The 22,232-nt window shown below is 64.7% G+C and overlaps 1 protein-coding gene across 7 annotated transcripts; it reads left to right on the plus strand.

Moving 5' to 3' along the window:
• Positions 1-1,346: 1,346 nt before the first annotated feature.
• Positions 1,347-22,039, plus strand: TNK2 (tyrosine kinase non receptor 2). 7 transcript variants are annotated; one of them, XM_048314292.1, is made up of 17 exons: positions 6,647-6,942; positions 7,080-7,374; positions 10,941-11,118; positions 11,256-11,326; positions 12,558-12,770; positions 12,862-13,014; positions 13,213-13,490; positions 13,566-13,692; positions 13,784-13,930; positions 14,289-14,383; positions 17,113-17,307; positions 18,721-18,812; positions 19,329-19,373; positions 19,589-20,904; positions 21,322-21,417; positions 21,507-21,634; positions 21,744-22,039. In XM_048314292.1, the coding sequence occupies exons 1-17, from the start codon at positions 6,743-6,745 to the stop codon at positions 21,748-21,750; spliced, it is 3,636 nt and encodes a 1,211-aa protein (XP_048170249.1). In that variant the 5' UTR covers positions 6,647-6,742; the 3' UTR covers positions 21,751-22,039. The 7 variants fall into 7 exon arrangements, with proteins under 7 accessions (XP_048170256.1, XP_048170254.1, XP_048170252.1 ...); XM_048314294.1 differs by having other exon boundaries at positions 6,647-6,885; XM_048314299.1 differs by lacking the exons at positions 6,647-6,942; positions 7,080-7,374 and adding an exon at positions 1,347-1,735.
• The last annotated feature ends 193 nt before the right edge of the window (positions 22,040-22,232 follow it).

Here is a 22,232-nt window from a genome sequence, read left to right on the forward strand (position 1 = left end):
CCTCCTCAGCCCCAGAGGCCTGCTCAGGTGCGACCCCAGGGGTTTGGGGGTCTGCATTTAAATATGGTCAGTTTCTCTCTGCTGTCCTCCCCCCTCCCTCATACTGCTCTCACCTTTCACCACATCCTGAGAAGTCACACTATTTGGGTGAGTGGCAGCTTCTCCAGGAGCCCAGCTCGAGCTTTATGGGCTGTCCCGGCATAGCTCTGGTCCCTCCTCTTCCCCCGGGGATGATTTACTTGTTGGAAGCACGTCGTTTCCCGCAGCTCCTGCCCGCGCCTGGCAGGGCTCTCTCCCTGCGGTAACTGAGCAAAGCGTCCCGAGAGGCCGGGCCGGGGCTGCGGGAGCCCTGCTGCGGCCGGGCAGCGCCAGCCCCGCCAGGGCAGAGGGAACGGGGAACAGCCCTTTCCAACTCACCTGGGAGCAGGCATTTGGGCAGCGCAGGGCAGCCCGCGTCCCCGGTGCAGCGGATCGGTCCCGGGGCCTGGCGCTGCTCCGTGGTGAGTCTGTCCGTGCGTCCATCCCCGTGCTCATCCATCCATCCATCCATCCATGCGCTTGTCCGTCTGTCCGTCCTCACCCCCGCCGTTACGTAAAGCGGCGGGGCGGCGCCTTTAAGAGCGGGGCCGGGGCGGGTCGGGGGCCGTCCGGGCTCCCGGCGGCGGCGGCGGCAGGAGGAGGCGCGGGGGGGCAGGAGGGGAGGAAGGGGCGGCGGAGTCGGAGCTCCGGAGCTCCAGCGGCGCGGCGCGGGGGGGCTTCCCCAGCGTGCGGGGCCGGGGCGGGGCCCGCCGCCGCGTGCACCATCCGGGGGCAGGGGGCGAGCGGGGCGCCAGGGGTGCCGGAGGGCGAGGGGCTGAGCCCGGCGGTGCCGGAGGGCGGCGGAGTGGCCCCGGGGGTGCAGGAGCAGGGGGGCTTCACCCGCGGCGTGCAGGAGGCGGGGCTGGGGGCGCTGCCCCGCGGCCAGGAGCTGGTGGCCGGCGGCGGGGAACCGAGGGGCGGCGGGGAACCGAGGGGCGGCGGGGGGGCGGGCCGGTGGCACTGGGTGCCGCTGGGCGAGCGGACGAGCCTGCAGGAGTGGGGCGAGCGGCCCGGGCCCGTCACCGCCCTCAGCAGCCCCAAGCCGGGCGCGGAGCCGCGGCGGCCCCGGGAGCGGGGGGCGGCGCGGGCGCGGCGGCGGGCGCGGGGCGCGGAGGAGGCGGCGGCGGGCGGCAGCCCCGGCGCACGGCGGGCGCGGGGCGCGGTGCGAGGGGTGCAGGAGCACGGCCCCAAGGTCCGGCAGGAGCAGGGCCTGGCCCGGCGGGCGCAGCAGGAGCGCGGCGGGACGCGGCGGGACGCGGCGAGTCCCCCGGCCCGCGCCCGCTGGTGGGTGCGGCGGGGCCGGCAGGAGGAGGGAGAGGCCCGGGGCGGAGTGCAGGAGGAGGGCGAGCTCTACCCGGGAGAGCAGGAGCACCCCGGCGGCAACCCCGGCACGCGGACCCCGGCGCACCGCCCGAGCCGCAGGAGGTCCGCCCGGGTGTGAGGCCGCACCCCGTGCCCGGTGCCCGCTGCCCCGGGGGTGATCCCAGCCGCGTCCTGGACGTCGCCGGCGTCGATCGTCGCACCCCGCCCCGGCAGGTGCGTGGGCTCGTCCCGCCTGGCATGCCGGCTGTGTGGAGTAACGCCATGCCCGTCCTCGCCCTCCGGTGACGCTGCAGACCCGGCACAGGATGCGGTGGCAGTGGCGGTGAGCGCAGAGGTAAGGAACGAGGCGCGACCCCATGTTTGGGGGTCCTGCGAGGGGCAGGGGGGTTCAGGGCTTGGCACTGTGGTGCTGCCCGGTTGACGTCTGAGTGTGCCGGTGTGTTGGCACCGTGCCTCGCAGTACTGCGAGCTGCGGTGCTGCGCTCGTGCCCAGGCACTGCGGGACTGCTCAGTCCCGGCCGGCAGCATGCCCGACGTCCTGCTCCAGCTGCCAGGCCAAAGCAGGCAGCAGGGTTTGGTGTGAGTGGGTGCCTGGTGCCCTTGAACTCTCCTAAACCACAGCGGAAGCTGGGGGAAGTTTTTTTTTTCCTGGAGAAAAGGCAGCTTTGCTCTTCCTCTTCCCTGGGCTCGTGGGAGCTGTGGCACTGAACAGAGGATCCTTGTCCTCCGGGGCCAGCCCAGCGCCTCGGGGTGTTGTGTTCGGCCAAAACCCCGAGCCAGCAGTGAGATGCGGGGAGCCTCTGACCACCGGCCCAGCAGGCAGCACCGTGGCTGTATCCAGCCGTGTTGTGGCAGGTTTTTCTCCTAACAGTCCAGGACCGTTGGGTACGTTTGCTCTTTGTTGCTTTTGCTTTTTTTAATAAAAGTTTTAAGTTAAACCTGGTAAGATGGTGCTGACAGTCCAGACAAGGATCCCACCTTGCCAGGCGAATCCTGCTCAGCTTCCCCCAGCATGATCTGACCCCTTGCCCACTCTGAAGCAGCAGCTGGAGAGGGCGTTTGGAGGTGGCCAGAGGAACCCAGGCAGGGACAGTGTCTCTGGCGGCAATGCTGGGGCTGGGCTGTCTGGGCAGGACAGGCTGGGGCAGAGCCTGGCGCTGGCACTTCCCCACACCCTCACCTCCCTGGGGCCACTTGGTGCAGCGGGCACACCGGGGTGCAAAGGGTGTCCTTCTTGCCAGGTGCTGTGGGCTCTGGAGGTTGTGCATTCCCCTTTCAGCTGTTCATTGAGCTAGCTCAGGGCAAAGCTTTGAACAAAGTTTTTGGATACTGGGCTTTGCAAAAGTCTCCTAAAAACAGGACCTGCCTCGTGGGGTGTCTTTGAGCAGGTCTGCGCTACCAGGCACCTCTTTAGGGAGAGGGTACAGGATGGACCCCGGCTGCTGCACACCCATCCTTGGCTGCAGCCCTGCTCCTGCTGCCAGCCCCGAGCCCACTGCTCCCCGCAGGGAGTGGGGGGGTAGAAGCAGCTTCTGCATCCCCCCCGTCGGGCCGCGCCGAGGCCTGGGGGTGCAGGGTGGGGGCTGTGCAGGCTGTGCAACCTGTTACCAACCCCTGGAGCTACCAGAGCCTCGTTAGCCAGGTATTTGTTAGTGCAGGGTGGGGTGTAGTGGGTATGGCTGGGGGGGCTGGCGATGCCTGCTTCTTCCTCAGGCCGATGCCAGCCTGCTGTCCCACTGCTGTGACTCAGCCTCCCCGGGGCAAGGGGGGCCCGCATGGGCAGAGGAGCAGCCCACACGGGACCATGAACTACTGTGAGCTTATAGCCGAGGCCTGTCCCAGCCAACTGCACGCCAGACTTCACAGCGTACCTCAGTTTCCTCCTGAGATGTCCCATCCTGCCCCTGGAGCCACCTGAGTTTTGACTTCAGTTGTGTCCATGAGGGATGGCAGCTGTCAGGGGCAAAGCATCCGGGGGGGTATTACCCACTTGTATGGGTTTTGGGGGACAGGAGGAGGCTCTGCTTCATGCACAGCCCCTGCCAGGACAGGAGGACTTAGGAGAAAATCTTGTTCATCCCTTTGCTGAGCAGCCGTGGGGGAGGGCCACTGCTCGTGCTGCAGCCTGGCTAATTCGGGTGCTGTCAGTTAGTGCTAATGACCGGCAAATACTGGATGGTCTGGCCAGGATGCTGCACTGCTTTGGTGCTGGGGAACTGCGGGGATTGAGCCCTCATCCTCCCTTCCAGCTCCAGGGAGGCTGGAAAGGAGGATGAGGGCTCAATCTTGCCTGCTCCCCGCCCAAAGGGGAGATGCTGCTGTGTGGATGTGGCTTTGTGCCAGGCTGGCCTGAGACCTGACAAACTTGTTTCGTGCCAGCTGCAGCCCGGCCCAAGGACACCTCCTGTACTGGGGTGGAGATGGGGGTACTGCTCGCAGCACCCCCGCGGTGGAGGGGCCGGTTGGACCCAGGGCTGAGGGTGCATCCTGGTGCCCCCCTTCCATGGCAGGACTGGGGGCAAAGCTCACTTGGGGAGCAGGTTCACAAAGGCTCTTCCAAGTGCCTGGGCAGAGCAGGTCATGACCCTGGATGCAGGGAGACTTCCCGTACCTTAACCATCAGGAAGTCTGGAGCATCTGGGGTGGACAGATAGGGGTGCCAGGCAGGGAGACCCATTCTGACCTCTCCCACTTCATCCCAGGGGGACCCTGTGACCAGTGTCACCTGAGCCCTGACATTTTGCCCCCTTGCACACTGCCCAGTTCGCTGTGACTCTGGGGCTGGCACTGCTAGGGGACCCCCACAGCGCTGTCCCTGTGGCCCAGGTCAGATCAGTGTGGGGGGCTGGCAGGCACAAACCAGCCTTGCATCAGGGCAGGGTGGCAGAGTCCCTACTGTGGCGGTGACACCAGGGCTCAGTGATGCCAAGCCAGCTGCCCTCTCCACCTCCCCAGCAATGAGGGTGCCAGGGACAGTTGCTTTGCATGTTTGTCCCCCAAAACACTGCACTGTGACCCTGCCTTGGTGGGAGAGCTTGGGGCTGAGGTGAGGATCAGCTATAGGGTCAGCAATTGCTGCCCATGCCAGCGAGCTGGGAGGTGCAAGACAAGCTAAGCCCGCCCCAGCTCGACCTGCGGAGCGGATTTAGCAGAGGAAAGAGGCTTAGGGAGGGGATTGGGGTTGTGCCGGGATGCCCCCCCCCGCCCCACATGCCTATGTCTTTCCTTTTCAAACAGCCATTGCTGCAGACAGAGGCTCAGAGCAGGGGATGCCCTGTGCTGGGGGGCAGGATCAGACCATGGGGCCAGGCTCTGGGAGCCCAGAGGTGGCAGTGAGGAGGAGCCTGGCACCTCGGCCTCCCCGGCCACCCCTGCCACAGGGGTCCCCAGTCCTTCGTGCTGGCCCCCCGAGACCTCCTGCTTGCTCCATCCGGCCAACCAAGCAGCATCAGGTGCCAGCACCGAGGGAGGTAAACTGGTATGGGGGTACGTGGGGTGGCACAGGCCCAGTGAGGGGCTGGGGACAGTCCCCGGGGAGCTGGGTGGCAGCAGCATCCCACAGGTGGGCAGGATGCAGGCGGCAGCCCTGCCTCTGGTGGGAGCAGGATGTGTTTGTACGCGTGGATGTGTGCGTGTCTGCACACCTGCGCCGTGGCAGCCGGGCTGGGGAGTATGTCACCACAATTTGGGGCCGCCCTCGGGGCCCTGCAAGGGCTGAATGAGCCAGCCCGGGGTGACGGTGTGGCTGCCCTGCTGCAGCCACAGTCAATGAGATCACTTCCAGGCGACACAGCTGCCAGGAAGGTGGCAGGAAGGTGGCAGGCGGGCTGTGACAGTGAGCAGGGTGACGTGATGGAGGTGAGTGGGGGACCCGGTCCCCCTCTGGGAGCTTGTTTTGGGGACCTGTCACTTCCTGGGGTCCTCTGTGCGGGGTGGTGGGCGTGGGGGATGCTGTGGCACTGGTCGCAGGGATGTGGGACCAAGTGTGGTGTCCCAGAGGGCTGGGGAGCTCCGTTGTCCCCGCAGAGGGGCGGGACACTGTTCAGTGTGGGTGTCGCACCCTGGAGGGTAGAAGACAGTGCACCCCATCCAGTGGTTGTCATTGTGGTGGGACCCCCCCTCAGGGTGGGAATTGCAGGCAACTGAGTCAAGGCTGGCAGGGCACGATGCCATTTGTCTCCTTGGAGGGTACCTAATCATTCTGGTGTCAGTTAAGCCTGGTCAGGCCTGGAGGACCCGACGTGTGGGAGTGCGACCCAAATCCATGCCCAGGGCTGTGGGGACAGGGGCCGTCCCTACTCATCCCCACAGCATCGCCTTCACGGGGCAGGCTGGCGAGGGTTTTGGGGGGGCGCAGGGCGGCTGGGTCCGGAGGGAAGGTGGCATAGCACGTGCATCAGTCACCGTCCTGTGGCGTGCCAGCGCGGTGACGCCGGCGGGCCGTGCGCGGGGGCGGCTCGCTGCTCCCACGCCGCAGGCTCGGCCCGCCTCGGCTCCACGGCTGAGCTCACCTCCGTGGTATGGCAGGAGGAGTCGCCAAGGGGCTGTCCCCGCCCGGCCCCTCAGCCAGGGCAGATGCCCACCTGGACTGGGGGTGTTTGTTTCTCTGGGGGAGGGAGAGGGGAGGGTGGCTAGGACAGATTCTTGCGTCCTGCCTTGGCACGTTGACAGCCTGGTGCCACTCCTTTGGCTACACCAGAGTCTCAGGGCTCTGTGGGGGGAGCAATGAGGGGTCATGGGGGTTCTTCTGGGGGTCAGAATCATGCCCCGTGGCGTTGGCATGAGGAGCAAATTGGTCCCTGGGGACTCTGCTGTGCCCCAGAGGACAGGCAGGTCACAGGTCTTTGAGGGGGCTGCAGGCCCCCCCCCCCCCTCTGATTTCAACCAGTTGCAGCTCTGGCCCAGGGGGCTGGGAGAGGGACTGTGGCTGGGCAGCGTTGGGGTACAGGCCAGTCCCTATGTGCAGGTGTGGGGGTTTCCCATCCAGGGGGGTGGCTTCTTGCTCGGGGTCGTGCCAGGTGCAGCAGCGCCTGGCAGAGGTCTAGGTGACCCCCAGGCCCCTGCAACGGGGTGGGGGGAGAGGATTGATCCTGGCGTGCCCTTCGGACCCCCATTCCAGCCGCACCCCCCGGGGCCTGGCTGCTGTCCCAGCCGTGCCGTGCTTGCGCCAGCGCTGCCGGTCGCTGCGGAGCAGCCATCTTCCCTGTGCATCCCATCCCCCTCTGCCTGCGCAGGGAAGCGGGAGGGATGCTGGGGATACTGCCAGCGCCAGAGCCCCCCCATCCCTCTGCAGGTGCCTCCCTACCCATCCTGCCTGCCATAGAGCCCCGGCTGCTTGACGATGGTCCCCCCTCATCCTCCTCCTCCGCCTGGCTGCCTGGTGCACCGTGCCGGGGTGCGGGGAGAAGGGGGCTGCTGGCGCGGCGCTGGTGCTGGCGGCGATGCCACCACCTCTCCACTCAGGAGCCGGAGCAGGGACAGAAGGTGGGCGGTTGGGCTGCCGCGCCGGGAGGAAGACAGTGGTGCCAGGCTGGGATTGGGGTGAGGACAAGCGCTGAAGGGGCTGCCCCCCTTCTCTTTTCCCTTTTCGTCTGCATCCCTCCATCCATCCCCCCCCCGCCTCCCCTCCATCGCCGTCGCGGTCACCTTCACCCTCTCGCTGTTTTCCGGAACTGCAGCAACTTTCTGCCATGTGATCCCAAACCCGGCTCCAGCCCTCGCCGCCCCCAGGCAGACGCGGGCGTCTCCGCAGAGCCCCCCACTCGCCGCTGCGCCGCAGCCGCCGCCGCCTCAGCCATGGGCGAAAGATGCGACTACCAGCGCTTGAGCAGCGCCGAGGAGGAGGAGGAAATGCACGGCCCCCTGCCCCACAGCTTCTCGGACAGCACCGGCCAGCGGGCCCTGCGGCTGGGCAGCAGGCGCCCCACGCCACCCCCCCGGCAGGACATCGCCCCGGGCGTGCCGTGCCGGCGGGTCAGTGGGGGGCAATCGGTAGAGGAGAGCAGGGGGGGGCACCTGGCTGAGCTTGATGGTCCCAGGATGGGCATGGGTTGGCAGCTGACATGGAGCACAGGGGGTCCCTGCATGGCATCTCCCCTCTGGAATGTGCAGTACCCCACAGCATCCGGGGCAGGATGACACCCCCCCTTGCTCGGCTGTGCTCCCATCCTGACCCACGGGAGGGGGGATGCCTACTGCTTCTTGTTGGGGAAACTGAGGCATGGGGGAATGGTGTGCGGCAGCGAGGATCAGCCAAGCCTGGCACAGCTCGTGGAGGGGGGGGCACGGTGCCCAGCACAGGATGCCGTCCACCAGCTGCAGCGCTGTAAGCAGACGGTGGCCCCGCAGGCTGCCATCCCCACACGGGGGTGTCCCTGGCGGAGGCCAGGCTTTGTATGGATGTGGGGAATGTGTAGGTGCAGGTGGCTTGAGGTGTAGGACAGGTATTGTGTTGTCCTTAGGGATAGATGTAATGGGGTGGGTGGGGGGGGGGGGGGAAGATGGGGAGGACTGACCCCCCCACGTGCCAGCTCGGACGGGTGTGTGCGCTGCCAGGCAAGCGCGGAGGCGAGGAACATGCCACAGCGGGGGTGGGCACCCGTGGGCGCGCAGGGGGCAGGCGGCTCCAGGTGTGCGTCGGGCGGAGGCGGGAGCAGGAGCGGGACGGTGCCGCCGGCGGTGTTTGCGCACGTGCGGCCGGGCAGGGCGGCAGCCGGGGGTGCGCGGAGGGGACGCGCGTGGGGGGCGGCTGCGGTTGTGCAGGTGGCGGGAAGCACGCGGGGGGATCGCTCCTGTGTGGTCCTGGGGCGCACGTGAGCGTCCTCACCGCCCAGCGTGCATGAGCCCGGGTGCACGTAGGGTGCATCCCTGGCGCTGCAGGGATGGGTGTGCATGGCAGGGGCGGGCAGGGCACCGAGGGCCGAGCAGCACCTGTGCCGGGGGTCTAGGGGATTTGTGACTTCCCCACCACAGGATGGGAGTTTGCTGGCAGGACTCCTTGCCCAACTCGGAGTCGAGGTCGCAGGATCACTCCCTGTGCCTGTGGGTCTATCACAGAGAGGGAAACTGAGGCACGGAACCTCCCCTGGCATGGTAGGCAAAGCTGGGTTCCCCGTTCCCTTTTGGAAATCTGTACTCCCGGTGTGAGCACTGAACTGGGCAGCCTCACCTGGGATTTGGGGGTGCAGGAGGCAGTGCACTCGGTGCCAGTCCCAGTGGGTGCCATTTCTGCTTGATGAGGGTGATGCTCTGTCGAGGCAGGGCGCCCCCCCACCCCCGGTGTCCCCTGAGCTGGGAAGGGGGAAGCTGGCGCGTGGCAGAGGTTGGTGCCGAGGGCACTGTGCCCAGTTGTCCCCAGTCAATGGGCTTCTTGTGCCCGGCGCTTGTGCTGCCGGGTGCCAGCTGGGATCCCAGTGGCAGTGGAAGCCCCAGTGGAGACTCCTCCTGGGGATGCACTTAACTCCCTCTTAGCTGCCCCCCTGGCACAGCAATGGCCACGCTTTGGAGGGGCCAGGCAGGGGGGGATGTGGCAAGAGAGGTTGCTGTGGGTCTTTCCTCTCTCACGCTGTGGTTGCCGGCGTGGCCAGCTGTTCTCCCTGGGGAGCCCGCGGGCGGACAGCACTGCTGGGGTTGGGTGCCAGCCCCGCCAGGGAAGGGGAGCGAGCGCCGGGGTGCTGGTGGCACCCCACGGCAGAGCCCCGTGGGGGCTGGCAGCTGGGCAGCGGATATGTTTGCCGAGCCAGAAACTCCCCCCGCAGTGCCCATCGCCCTGGCATCATGCCTGTGGCCCGGGTTGGGGAGCAGAGAGCCGGATGTCTCTTCTGCCTCCCTCCCTCCCTGCTTCCTGGGGGGGAAACTGAGGCCTGGGAGCGATTCCCAAGGCCGGGGCGAGTTTCCATGGAAATGAGAGCGGGGGTCCGGGCTCCCAGCTGCGAGCGACCGCCGAACAAGGGAGAAAGCGGGACATTGATGGGAGCCCGGCCCCTTGGGCGCGCGTCCCAGCCCGGCTGAAAATAACCCTCCTGGGCAGCGCTGCGGGCAGGCGACCGGGACCGAGCCCCGCTGCCAGCGGGGGGTCCCCAGGAAGCGGCTCCAGCCAGGGGAGTGACCCCCAGCCCTGCCTGCCGCCACCCCCCACCCCGGCCCCGTTGCGTTGGGGAAGGGGAGGGCCGGCCGGCCAGAGGATCGAGAGCCGGATGGAAGGAGGGGCAGAGCCACAACCCGCGTCCGGCCGACGGACAGCCCGAACCCCCTGCCCGCTCCAGTGGGGTCTGTGGGGCGGCCGAGCCCAGGGGACATCTCTGTAGCGCAAATGAAGGGGCTGCGGGTGCCCCGGCTGCGGTGAGCGGGCTCCGCCGTGGGACGCCGGCAGCGGGGAAGGGACATCAGCGGTGCCAGGGGCTGGCGGCGGGCAGCCAGGCAGGATGCGACGCTTCCAGGCTTTGCACCGATCCTTCCCCTTCCTCACCCGCTTCCGCCTCTACCGAGTAAGTGCCGACCCCCGCCCCGTGCAGACCCTGCGCTGGCCATCACCCGGCCCTGTCCCCGTCGCCTGCGGGCAGGGGAGCCGCAGCTCCCTTCGCCCCGCGTGGCCCTGCGTGCCCCCATGCGCCCCCGTGCCCAGCTGCTCGCCGCGCCCGCCGTATTTTTAGCCCAGTGCCGAGGGTTGCAATTGCGGTGACGCGGCCGAGGGAGCCGAGCACAGCGGGTGAAGACGCCAGGGGCCATGTCGTCTCCCAGGGAAGAAGAGAGGATGGAGAGGGCTACCGCTCTGTGGAGCTGGGGTGGTGGGTCCCAACCTCCCTCCTGCTCTCAGCAGGAGGAGGCAGAGCTATATCCCTTTCCAGAAAGGTGATGGTGAAAGTGGGGGAGAGCCGGGACAGCAGGCAGGGATGGGGAGTGGGGGGGAGCATGGGGCTTCATCTCTCTGTGTTTGTGCTCTGGCATGGCTGGGGGCTGATGCCAGCAGCACTGGGGTGCCCTGTACCTCAGCACTGGAGCAACAGGACTCTTAGAGACCCACATGTTCACATGTTTCTTTCTGCCCCTTCCCTGTGTCGGGCCAGTGAGGTGCCACCACCTATGGCAGAGGAGACCCCCTGATAGTCTGTACTACAACTCAGCCAAGTGTGCGGGCATGCCAGGGGGCCAAGGTGGCTGTCCCTGCTGGGGACAGCCCCTCCAGCTGAGCAGAGGGAATTGGGCGGGCACATCCATTCTGAGGCTCTGCTTCCCTCCTTTGTCCCTGGCACCCCTGACCAGGGATAGCCTCTGCTGGAACGGAGAGGTGGGCTGGTATTTCTATGGGCAGGACAGGGCAGACTGGGGGGCCCTGCCTATCTCTGGGGGTCCTGATGATAGGGTGCCTCTCCTGGCCTCCCCCAGAGAGCTGGTGACAGGCTCAGGAGATGACTCCACTAGTATCCCTCACAACAGCACCCCAGCCTTGATTTTGAGCCCCTCTGGGTGACTCCCCAGTGGGAATGGGGCAGAGGGGAGCAGAGCAGGGTTGCCCCTAACCCAGTATTGTGTCCCAGCAGAGGCTGAGCTGTAGCATGCAGGCGGAGGAGGGCACGGACTGGCTGCTGGAGCTGCTCACCGAGCTGCAGCTGCAGCAGTACTTCCTGCGCATCCGAGACGAGCTCAATGTCACACGCCTCTCCCACTTCGAGTACGTCAAAAATGAGGATCTGGAGAAGATCGGCATGGGACGCCCCGGTGTGTACATCCCCCCCAAACCTCTCACCAGCTGGATGTGCAGCATCTTTTGGGAAGCCCACAGGAGCACAGGGGGCTGGAGGGGACCCCTATCCCAGACTGGCTTGTGACAGTCACTGTGTCCCTGTGTCCTGCAGGCCAGCGGCGGCTGTGGGAGGCAGTGAAGCGGAGGAAAGCCATGTGCAAGCGGAAATCCTGGATGAGCAAGGTAGGGATGGGAGAGGGAGAGGTGTGGCAGGGAAACTGAGGCAGACAGGAGGAGCTGGACCTCTCCCTGTGCCCTTTCGGGATGCCTGGCTCTCCCACATGCCTGGTCCCTGGAGGCTGACAGGGAAATGGGCAGAAGCCCCAGCCATCCCTGCCCCGCCTGTGGTGTGACCCTACCAGTGTGTGCCCCAGTCCCACTCAGGCTCCTGGGTCACTTCCCAGCAAAGGACAGCCCTGCTACCCCAGCACTCGGAAAATTCATTCCCCTCATGTTATTTGCTGCTTTGTCAGGAAATTTGTTTGCAGCCGGTGAACCAGAGAGCCTTGCTCCAGACAGCTCTGTGGGCAGCCATGGTGCCCAGGACACTGCCCACCCTGCTGCCTAACGGCAAGGGGGCAAAGCCTTGTACCTGCAGGCTGGGACACACTATGACAGGGGACCTTGGGATGCTTACATATGCCCTGATGCCATCCCATCCAAAGCTGGTGCTGCTGGCACCCTATGGCACCTGGCACCCCAGAAGAGCAGAGTTTGGCAGAGCTGTTTGCCAGCTGGGCACTGGGTCATGGCCTTTCCCCTGCATGACTTGTCTGTGCTGGGACATGGTCAGGATGGGCTTTTAATAGAAGGGTACTTATATTAAAGAATAAATGGCAGAAATGCCACCTCCCACCCCAGACACATGCTGGGCCCAGCTCCCACACACCCTGCATCAAGACTGGGATGGACCCTGCCCCATGGGGCACATCATCCATCCCAGCTGAGGGAAATGGAAGGAGAGCCCATCCCCTCTGAGTGGTGGCAGTGGCAGCCAGCACGCATTGCAAAGCCCACGTCGCTGCAGGGATGTGTCACCACACTCAGCCCAAGCTGGAGGTTTCCCTTGGCTTTGTGCCCAGGCACACTGTGTGGCCTTGGCCTGGCCAAGGAGTGCCCAGGGCCCTCTGGCTACCGGCCTGGTTTGCTGTGGCTTTTGGGGAACTGCTGCAGAGCTGCTGCGGGACGAACAATCCCTTCCCTCCACGGGAATCACAGCTCAGTGTGCTGGCAGCTGGAGGAACAGAGCCTTCTCCCACAACCAGCCTTCTCTGGGTCATCACCCATTAGGGGTCATCATTAGGTTCCAGCATGTACAGCCCAGGCAAGGGGTTGTGCCAGCACTGCTCACTTACAGACCCGAGGGCTTGGGATGTTCCCATACCCATGTTTCACCTTCCTCCATGTCCCACAGGTGTTCAGTGGGAAGCGCCTGGAGTCGGAGCTGCCGCCCCAGCCCCAGAGTACCTTCCGCAAGCCCCCCACGCCACCACCCCCTGAAGCTGGGGGCCAACACTCCCTCACCTGCCTTGTGCGGGAGCGGGACCTCTCGATCTTTGAGAAGCTGGGTGACGGCTCCTTTGGTGTTGTGCGTCGCGGCGAGTGGTGCACGCCTGCCGGCAAGACGGTGAGAGGCTGCTCTAGGGGGGTGGGGAGCCAGGCAGTGGGACCACCCACAGGGGAAGACACTTTGGAGCTCATCCTTCCTTTGGCCATAGCTGAATGTGGCAGTGAAGTGCCTCAAGACAGATGTGCTGAGCCAGCCAGAGGCACTGGACGACTTCATCCGGGAGGTGAATGCCATGCACTCCCTGGACCACAGGAACCTCATCCGCCTGTATGGTGTGGTGCTCTCCCACCCCATGAAGATGGTGAGTGTGGGGGGATGGGGCTGACCCCAATGACACCCCCATGGCAGGGGTCCCACATGATGGCATGAGCAAAGCTGATCTGGGTCTTTACCCCAAGTCCTCTGCTGGCATCCCCAGTGGGGCATAAGAAGGCTGGAAGCCAGCCAAACCAGGGTGCCCCTGGACTGACCGACTTGCTGTCCACACCCCATGGCCCAGGTGACAGAGCTGGCCCCACTGGGTTCCCTTCTGGACCGCCTGCGGAAGAACCAGGGCCATTTCCTCATCTCCACCCTGTGCCAGTATGCCATCCAGGTGGCCAAGGGCATGGCCTACCTGGAGTCCAAGCGCTTCATCCACCGCGACCTGGCTGCCCGCAACATCCTGCTGGCCTCCAATGAGCTCGTCAAGATTGGGGACTTCGGACTGATGCGGGCCCTGCCCAAAAATGATGATCACTACGTGATGCAGGAGCATCGCAAGGTCCCCTTTGCCTGGTGAGCCTTGGGGAGGGGGAGATCTGGAGGTGCAGCACCCATGGCCTTCTGATGCTCATGTCCTTCCCCCTGCAGGTGTGCTCCTGAGAGCCTGAAGACCCGCACCTTCTCCCATGCCAGTGACACCTGGATGTTCGGAGTGACCCTCTGGGAGATGTTCACCTATGGTCAGGAGCCTTGGATCGGCCTCAATGGCAGCCAGGTAGGTGTACAGCAGGGACCTGCCCCCTCACCTCACCCCACTGGTGCTGGGGGGGATACGGGACACCCTGACAGCATGTGCTGTCCCACAGATCCTGCACAAGATAGACAAGGAGGGTGAGCGGCTGCCGCGGCCTGAGGACTGTCCCCAGGACATCTACAACGTCATGCTGCAGTGCTGGGCACACAAGCCTGAGGACCGACCCACCTTCGTGGCCTTGCGAGACTTCTTGGTGGAGGTGGGTGAGCAGGGAGGGGGACAGGAGCTCCAGCACCCTGTCCTGCCAGCTCTGCTCAAGCATGGGTAGAGCTAAGAATATTGCTGAGGTGGGAAGTGACCTGGGCCAAGGTGGGAGCTCAGGCCAGGCAGCCCTGCAGGCTGGGAGGTGGAGGGTGGTGATATGGTTACAGCAGGAAGCATCTGGTTGCTGCAGTGCCATCGTGCACCCCAGGGCTGTGTCAGCTGAGCAGGGGATAGTGGTAATGCTGTCTTTGTCCATTTTTGGGGCCTCCATGCCCTCCATGGGGCTGGGCCTGCCCTCAAAATAGGGTGGACGGAGGGGCTGTGTCCCCTGTCCTCACCCACCTCTCCCCCAGGCTCAGCCCACCGACATGAGAGCGCTGCAGGACTTTGAGGAGCCAGACAAGCTGCACATCCAGATGAACGACATCATCACGGTCATCGAGGGCAGGTACTGCACGGGAAGGTGGCAGGCATTGTAGAGGGGGAAATGCACTGCCTGCCAGCGTGCATAGGGATAGGGAATGGGGAGACTGGGACAATGTGAGCACTGGCAGAGCTATGGGAAGCAGGGATGGGAAGGGGTGGCTCTGCCCCCAGCATACCCGGCCGTGTACCCTACGGGTGGGCAGAGCTGAGATGTTTGTGGTCCCCCAGGCAGCACAGCATGGTGGGGCCACTCCAGAGTGGGGGGCACAGCCCTGCCCACACTGCCCACAGCCCTGCCCGAACCATCCCTGCTGACTCACCCCACTGTGCCCGTGGGTTTGCCCTGGGAAACCGCACGCCCCAGGGCCGCTCCCTGCTGATAGTGGTGGGGACGTGCCGCCAGCACCCGGAGACGTGCTGCTGTCATCGGGTTGAGAGAGGCACCGTGGGACTTGGTACTGTGCTGGCAGAACCCGCTATGCTGTGGGCTCGTCGGTCCCTGCTGACCACGCCGGGGCACAGCCACCCCCTCTGCCGTCCCGGGGATCTGGGGACTGGAGTAGGGGGCCCTTTTGTCCCTGCATCTCTATCCCAGGATGTGCCTGTCACCTTCCAGCTGGGGGAGACTGGGGACCTCCCAAAGGAGTTCAGTGTCCCCGCGCTAGGGCCGGCCCCCCAATCCCGAGGGGAGGAGGAGGAGGAGGGCTCTGTTCCCGTCTCCCCCCGCCCCGGGCCGGCTCCCCGCGGTTAGTCACAACCCGGGGTGAATCAGGCCGGGTTTGTGTGTCTGCAGGGACCGGCTGCTCCCGGTCCGCCGCCGCGGGGATGACTCTTGCCCAGGGTCTGGCGGTTTAATTGCAGGGAGGGGAGGGGAGGGGAGGGGAGGGGAAGCGGCGTCGGCGGAGGGAGGGAAGGAGCGGCGGAGGGCGGTGCGGCCGCGCCAGAGCGCCTACATCGTCCCTGCCGCCGCATCGCGGCTGGGCTGCGGGTCCGCGCCCTCCGCCCCACCGCCGGCCCCAGGTGAGCCGCGGAGGGAAGGATGGAGCGGGAAGAGGGGCTGGAGGTTGCCTGTTGGTCGGGAATTGCCGGGAGTGGAGCAGAGCCGGGGCGCAGCTTCCCCTGCCTCAGTTTCCCCGAGGGACGCCGGTCCTTGGTGACCCCCGGTGATAGGTTTTGGGGGTGCGGACTCAGGGCACACGCGGCGGGTTCAGCAGCCGGGGGATGGCAGGAGCCCCAGCGGCTGCCGGTATTCCCGGAGGGGAGGCCCCTGCCCGTGCCTCAGTTTCCCCCGCGGCGGCCGCCCCCCACCGCGTTGCCTGCGGGGATGCCCGGGCAGAGCTGGCGGGGGAAAGGGGGGAGCCTCTAGCCGGGGGCTGCATCCGGCCCTGCCGAGGCCGCCCGGGGCACCGTAAACACCCCCCACCCCTTTTCAAGCCCCTGCCTGTCGTTCGGCAGGCGCCGGGTGTGCGTACGTGTGTGTGGGCAGGGGCAGGGACCTCCCTGAAAGCCCCCCGGGGACCCAGCCGGCCGCGGGACGGGGCTGTCTCGGGGAGAGGAGCCAGGGCAGCGCCGGAGCGGGTTTGTGCCGGGGGTCCGAGCTGGGGTTCGGTGGGACCGAGGGTGGGAGCAGGGAGAGTGGAGGGATGGCCCGGCCGCAGCATCCCTTTGTCGGGATGCGGCGGTGAGGGGCGCAGGGAGGGCGAGTGGAGGGGACCTCCCGGGGAGGGGAGCCGTTCCCCCACCTCCCCCAGCCTGCCGCGGGTGAGGGAGGGTGCCCGGTACTGGCTGGGCTCTGCCGGGGCTCTGCCGAGGGGTCCCGACGCTGAGTAAGGCGGCTGTCTGGCGGCAGCGGGAAGGTAAACAGGAAAAGGGCTGAGCTGGTGGCCGGGGGTGACTCACAGGTGACTCCAGGAAACTTCGGGGCCCGTGCCAGCCTCGCCAGGCTGGCACCCACACTGCCACTGCCCCCTGCCCGCAGCACACCCTGCCCACGGGGAGGGTAGGGCCCTGACAGGCAGGGGGGTAGCTTAGGGTCAGAGCCCCCCCACCATTTATTTGGCACAGTGCTGGGTGGGGTACACCATTTGGGATGCCTTTCCCTGCCCCATCCCTATTCCCCCCACCAGTCCCTCTGGACTAGATGATCTCCTCATCCACCCCAGAGGTGGCTGGCTGTGTCCTGGGCGACTCCTCGGGAACGCACTGGGGACCAGTACCCCAAGGTGGCCTAAGCCCACCACCTGTCCTTCTGCCCAACTCCCCCTGCCTGCACCAGCCTGCACAGGGCTCACTGATAATGTAGGAAGGGAGCGAGGAAGACCCCACAGACCACCGTCCCCCATATGGGCCCCCATCAGATGCCAAGAGTGTCCCCTATGCCTTCCTTAAGTGCATGGGCCACAGAGGGATCGGTAACGAGCAGCTTGGTGCAGGCATCACCCCAAGGCTCCTGCATAGCTTGAGGCAGCAAGGAGGAGGAAGGGGCATATCTTTTGGGACAAAAGCATGTAGCTTTGTTCCCCACCACTTGCATTCCCAGCACCACCAGGTGCAGGGACCATGTGGGGTGGGAGCCAAAGCGTACTGCCGGTGTAGGGTTGGGATCCTGGGCACCCAGGTTCCCTTCCTGGTTGTGTCACCGCACGCCTTCATGGACTTGGACGAGTCACCTTGCCTCCTCCCCATCACTGGGGCAGGCGCGTGTCAACCTCCCATCCCCTCATCAGTAACGAGGTCCTTTTTATTCCTTAGGGCCGAGAATTACTGGTGGCGGGGTCAGAATAAACGGACCCTAAAAGTTGGCCAATTTCCCCGAAACACGGTGACCTCGGTGGCAGGGCTGTCAGCCCACGACATCAGCCAGCCGCTTAAAAACAGCTTCATCCACACAGGCCATGGAGACACCAACCCGCAGCACTGCTGGGGGTTTCCCGATAAAATTGATGAGTAAGAAACTTTTTGTCTTCTCTGCATCCTTTGCCTGCTCCCTCCCTTCCCTGCTGCCCACTGGGCTCGGGAGCAAGACGCGGCTTGGCTATTGCCCCCCTTTCCCCCCATGAAGCATCTCTTTCCGCCCCCGCTGTAATGGGAATGGTGGCTCTGGGTAGGGTTCCTGCAGCTGGACTAACTTCCTTGCCTCTTCCTACTAATGGGGTTAGGGACGTCGGGGGCTGCTGTGCTTGTGGCTGTCCCAGTGGGGAGACCTTTGTGGCTGTCCTGGGACAGGGAGACATCAGTAAGCACCACCCCAGAGGTGGCCACATTACCCCAAAGCACTTTTGGGATGTCCCAGGGCGGCTAAATGTGCGTGGCTTGCAGCCTGTCCCCACGCTTCTAACAGCATGAGTCTTTTTGAAAAGCAAAACATGAAAAAAATCCACCAAAATGATTTTTTTCTCCACCCTGCTCTATCAGAAGACACCTGGCTGGACTGTGACTGGGGGGAGGGGGGCTGGATGCTTGTGCTCCAGTGTCCCACATACTGCCTGCCAGATGGGACTGGTTGTCTGGCAGTGAGCAGGAGCACCTTGGCAGGGGGCATGTGGGGGTCTCTCCTTGAACTGGGCTGGAGGGATGTGGGAGGTCAGTGCGGTGGGGCACAGGATAGGATTTCAAAAACTGGAAAGCTCCTGGTGGGTAGGGCCAGGTCCTGCGCTAGTCCATCCCCTGGAATCATGATCCCAACTGCTGTTTGTTATCCCAGGCCTGGGACAGCTCTGCTGGTGCCTCAGTCCCAGCCTGACCCCTCCACAGCCCCCTGTGTCGTGGGCTGTGCCGGTGGCCCTCAGAGGGCTGAACGGAGGCGCTGCGCACACAGAGCTGGCTCGTGCCCCGGCAGGCCTCCCCGCGCCCCGCTGCGTGGGCACGGGCACTGGGTACGTGCTGCCCGGGCTGCCGAGAACGCACCGAGCTCGGCACACGCCCAAGCCCTCAGGCTGCGCCAGCTCCCGCCGGCTCCCTGGCTTGCGACAGCTCGCCCGGGCCTCCCGGCACCCACTGGCACGTGGTACCGGGGCACCCTGCCTTGGGCGCAGCATCGCCCCGGTGCTGGAGGGGCGTCCTGGGCACTGCACCCCACACAAGTACCCTGGACACGGTGCCCTGCTTGCAGTCCCCTGGGCACAGCGCATCATGCACGCGGAGCTGGAGATGGGTGGCATGACACTGGGATGGCATCAGGCTCTGTGCCGTAGCACTGGAGGCCTCTGGGGTGTGTTGCCCCAGCACTCACAGGAATGGTACTCACCAGGCATGGTGTGTGGTGAAGGAGCTGTGGGGTGTCCCAAGGCATGAGCCTGAGGAGTGAGGGGTCCCACATGGCCCCTGCTGACTCCCAGGCACTCTCCTCTCTCCCCACAGGCTGTACCTGGGAAATCCCATGGACCCTCCTGACATTTTAGGTGTGGACCCGAGCGCTGCCAGACCTACACAGCTTCCAGGGAGGGCTAAAAGTGAGTGGCTTTTCTCCTTCCTCCTGCCCATCAGCTGCACAAAGCCCCCATCCCCGTATCCTGCTGCCAGGGTGATGGGCTGGACCCTCTCCTTTCTGTCTCTCTGCTGGCACTTGCTTTTTGCAGACCAGGGGTAGCTGGGGTGATGGACCGTGTTGTCACTTGGCTGTACGCCACTGCCAGCAGTGTGGGCGGCTGGTGGCTCTGCCTGGCTGGACTCTGCCCTGCTGCCCTTCATCCGAGTCCCTTGTCCCCTCCCAGCCTCCCACAGCTGGCCTCCTCAGTGCAGGGGATCTCAGCAGAGCTGCTATGGGGAGGGAACTTGGATGCTGTGCATATGCCACAATCCCCATAAACCTAGAGTTTTTACTTGGAGGGGCTTCCCACCAGCATCCTCTCTGTGTGCCACTGGTGAAGAGGGACACAACAAAGCATGCACCCCGTTAACAAGCACCCTGGCTGCTGCTTGCATGTTCACCCTATGCTTCCCCTTCTCTTGGGTTCTCTCTTCTGCAGGGCAGCCTCCTCCACGCCCACCTCAGCCTACCGTCCTGCTCACCAGTAAGTTGGGCTTCTTTGGTGCTGCTCTCCCTTCCTCACACCCTCTTTCTTTTCTCTCTTACCTGGGTGGCCTGGGGCAGGTGCCCTGGTGTGCCTTGGGAGCAAAGAGGGCTGAAACTATGGGGTGGTTTGGGGGCTTGCAGATGCAGATGCCCCTTCTTGCACCCTAGAGATGGGTGCTGGGACCCTCACTATCCTTCTCTGTCCCCTTCTAGAGCCTTGCTACGACCCGGTCAGTGAGGAGGAGGAGGGTCTGCCAGGGGGTCTCCGGAAGCTCTGCCTGAAGAAGCCAGGCACAGGGAAGGGTCTGCGACCAGTCAAGCCATCAGCACGAGTACCGGGCACCAAGGTGGGCGAGCGGCAACCCGGACGGCTGGCAAGCGAGGGGCTGGCAAGCAGCGAGGTGACCCTCATTGACTTTGGGGAGGAAGTGCCCCAGGGTAGCCCCTCTCCAGTGGGGGAGCTGACAGCCCCATCGTTAGCCAAGCTGGCCATGGAGGCCTGCTCTTTGCTGGACAAGACCCCACCACAGAGCCCCACGCGGGCTCTTCCTCGGCCTCTCCACCCCACGCCAGTGGTGGACTGGGACGCCCGGCCGTTGCCCCCACCGCCTGCCTATGATGACGTGGCACAGGATGAGGATGATATTGAGGTCTGCTCTATCACTAGCCCTCCAAGCCGGCGGGGCAAGACCAACTATGGCTTTGTGGATGAGAGTGAGCGGGGACCAGCACTGGAGGACAACCTCTTCCTGCCCCCCAAGGAGACCAAACAGCCCAGCATGACGCAGACCACCGAGCTCTTCGAGGAGCTGCAGCAGGAGTGCATGAAGAGGCTCAACGTCCCTCTGGGACCGGCCACCCCAGCTGACGACAAGCCCCAAATCCCGCCCCGTGTCCCAATCCCACCCCGGCCCCTTCGCCGCAATGAGCCTGGGCGCTGGTCAGGGGACCTTTCCCCAGCTTCGGGGGGCGAGGAAGACCGGCCGCCCCAGATCCCTCCACGGGACCCACTGTCACAGCCCACTTCCCGGACACCCAGCCCCATGGCTCTGCAGGTGGGCTCTCCCCAGCAACGTGCTGCCCTCTGCTCCTGCCTCTCCACCTCACCAGGGAAGCCCATGCCCACCACACAGAGCTTTGCCCTTGACCCCAAATACGCCACCCCCAAGGTCATCCAGGCACAGGGCAAGGACTGCTCCAAGGGACCCTGCATCCTGCCTATCGTGAAGGATGGGCAGAAGGTCAGCAGCACTCACTACTACCTGCTGCCCGAGCGCCCTGCCTACCTGGACAAGTATGAGAAGTTTTTCAAGGAGGCTAAAAGCCCTGAGGAGGTGCCAGCATCCCGCCAGGTCACCACAGCCACTGTCCGTCCCATGGTGCAGCAGCCACTGCCAGACTGCAAGGCCAACTTTTCCTCCAACAACAGCAACCCTGGGCCCAAGTGCCTGGTGAAAGCCTCCTGCAGCCTCCAGAAGATCGTTTATGACGGGCCAGATGTTTGCCGTCCTGCTGACAAGATCCGGCTGGTAAGTGTCATTCCCAGCATCCATGTGGAGTGGGCTCACCTGGGCAAGAGCTTTCCTCACCCTGTGCCTCAGTTTCTGCAAGTTCAACCCCAGGGGATTGGCTACAAGGAGGCCCCAGATATCCAGGGGACATAAATCTCACTGCAATGCTAAAATGGGAATTGAAGGCCCTGGGGAGGGGGAAGGTGGCTCGTTGCTATCGTCCCCTTGGTCTCTCTAGGCTGGGGATATTGTGGCCCACCCAAGCCCAGGAGAGATTTAAGATCCCAGGGTTAAGAATGATCCCAGCTCCAGGCTGACAGTGCTCCCTGAAGATAGAACCAGGGATGGGGGCAGCCCCGGTGGTCCCCTGCTTCAGTCAGAGGCTTCTCGCTGCCCAGGGGTGGCAGCAGACAGTGACCACAAGCTCCCCCCCAGGTGCAGGAGACGGTGCATGGCGTGACCACCGAGGAGTGTCAGGCAGCCCTGCAGAACCACAACTGGAACATCCAACGGGCCATCCAGTACCTGAAGGTACAGCGCACCCCTGTTCCCTCGTCCCGGCTCCAGCAAGAGTGGTGGCACCCCTGTCACCCCTCTGGCCATGCCCTGTCCCTTTGCAGGTGGAGCAGCTCTTCTGCCTGGGGCTGAAGTCCCGTATGGAGTGCCAGCGGGTGCTGGAGATGTTCGACTGGAACCTGGCACAGGCTAGCTCCCACCTCCTCGATCCCTACAGCACCACCCGCCAGAAGTAGGGACATCGATGTTTTTGAGGGGGGAGCAGTTCTCTGTGCCACACTGCTCTGGGCAGACTGGCACTATCACCCCTCCTGAGCTCATGTCCTGTCCTCTCCTTACAGGTGGTGACAGCGGGGACAGGGCGAGCTGTGTCTAATCCAGAGCAGGCATCTCACCACGGGGCCAATCCCCCCACCTCCACCCACGCAACCTGCTGCAGGACTCTGGACTGAGCCCCCACTTGGAGGGTGGAGACATCCCAAAAGGGACCCTGCCCAGCACCACAGACTTTCCAGGGTGCTTGTGCCCTGGCCTTGGCAATGGGCTCCGTCCCCTGGCCCCTTGTTGAATTGTTTTTGTAAAGAGAAATGTAATTTTAATATATATATTATGTGTATATATAAAAATATTCTATGGAGAGGAGGGTGCCTGTGGCCGTTTCCCAGGTCTATCCCTGCCAACACACAGGGACAGGCCACATCTCCATGGGTGCTGGTTCCTCCCTGCAGGCAGCTGGGACTGTAACCCTTGGGATCCCCCATGGGATGAAGCTCGGGAGGGGATGCATGGACTGTGGGGATCCCCAGGAAGCTGTGTGACATGTGCACCTG

The sequence above is a fragment of the Corvus hawaiiensis genome, chromosome 10, assembly GCF_020740725.1.
Source record: "Corvus hawaiiensis isolate bCorHaw1 chromosome 10, bCorHaw1.pri.cur, whole genome shotgun sequence".
In the NCBI taxonomy this organism is placed as follows: Eukaryota; Metazoa; Chordata; class Aves; order Passeriformes; family Corvidae; genus Corvus; species Corvus hawaiiensis.

Excerpts from the sequence above, each read along its gene's own strand:
- TNK2 (XM_048314292.1), top strand. The coding sequence starts at position 6,743 with ATGGTCCCCCCTCATCCTCCTCCTCCGCCTGGCTGCCTGGTGCACCGT. Across the intron at positions 7,375-10,940 it reads CGGGCGTGCCGTGCCGGCGG|AGGCTGAGCTGTAGCATGCA; the intron begins GTCAGTGGGGGG and ends GTGTCCCAGCAG. Across the intron at positions 21,418-21,506 it reads GGGCCATCCAGTACCTGAAG|GTGGAGCAGCTCTTCTGCCT; the intron begins GTACAGCGCACC and ends GTCCCTTTGCAG.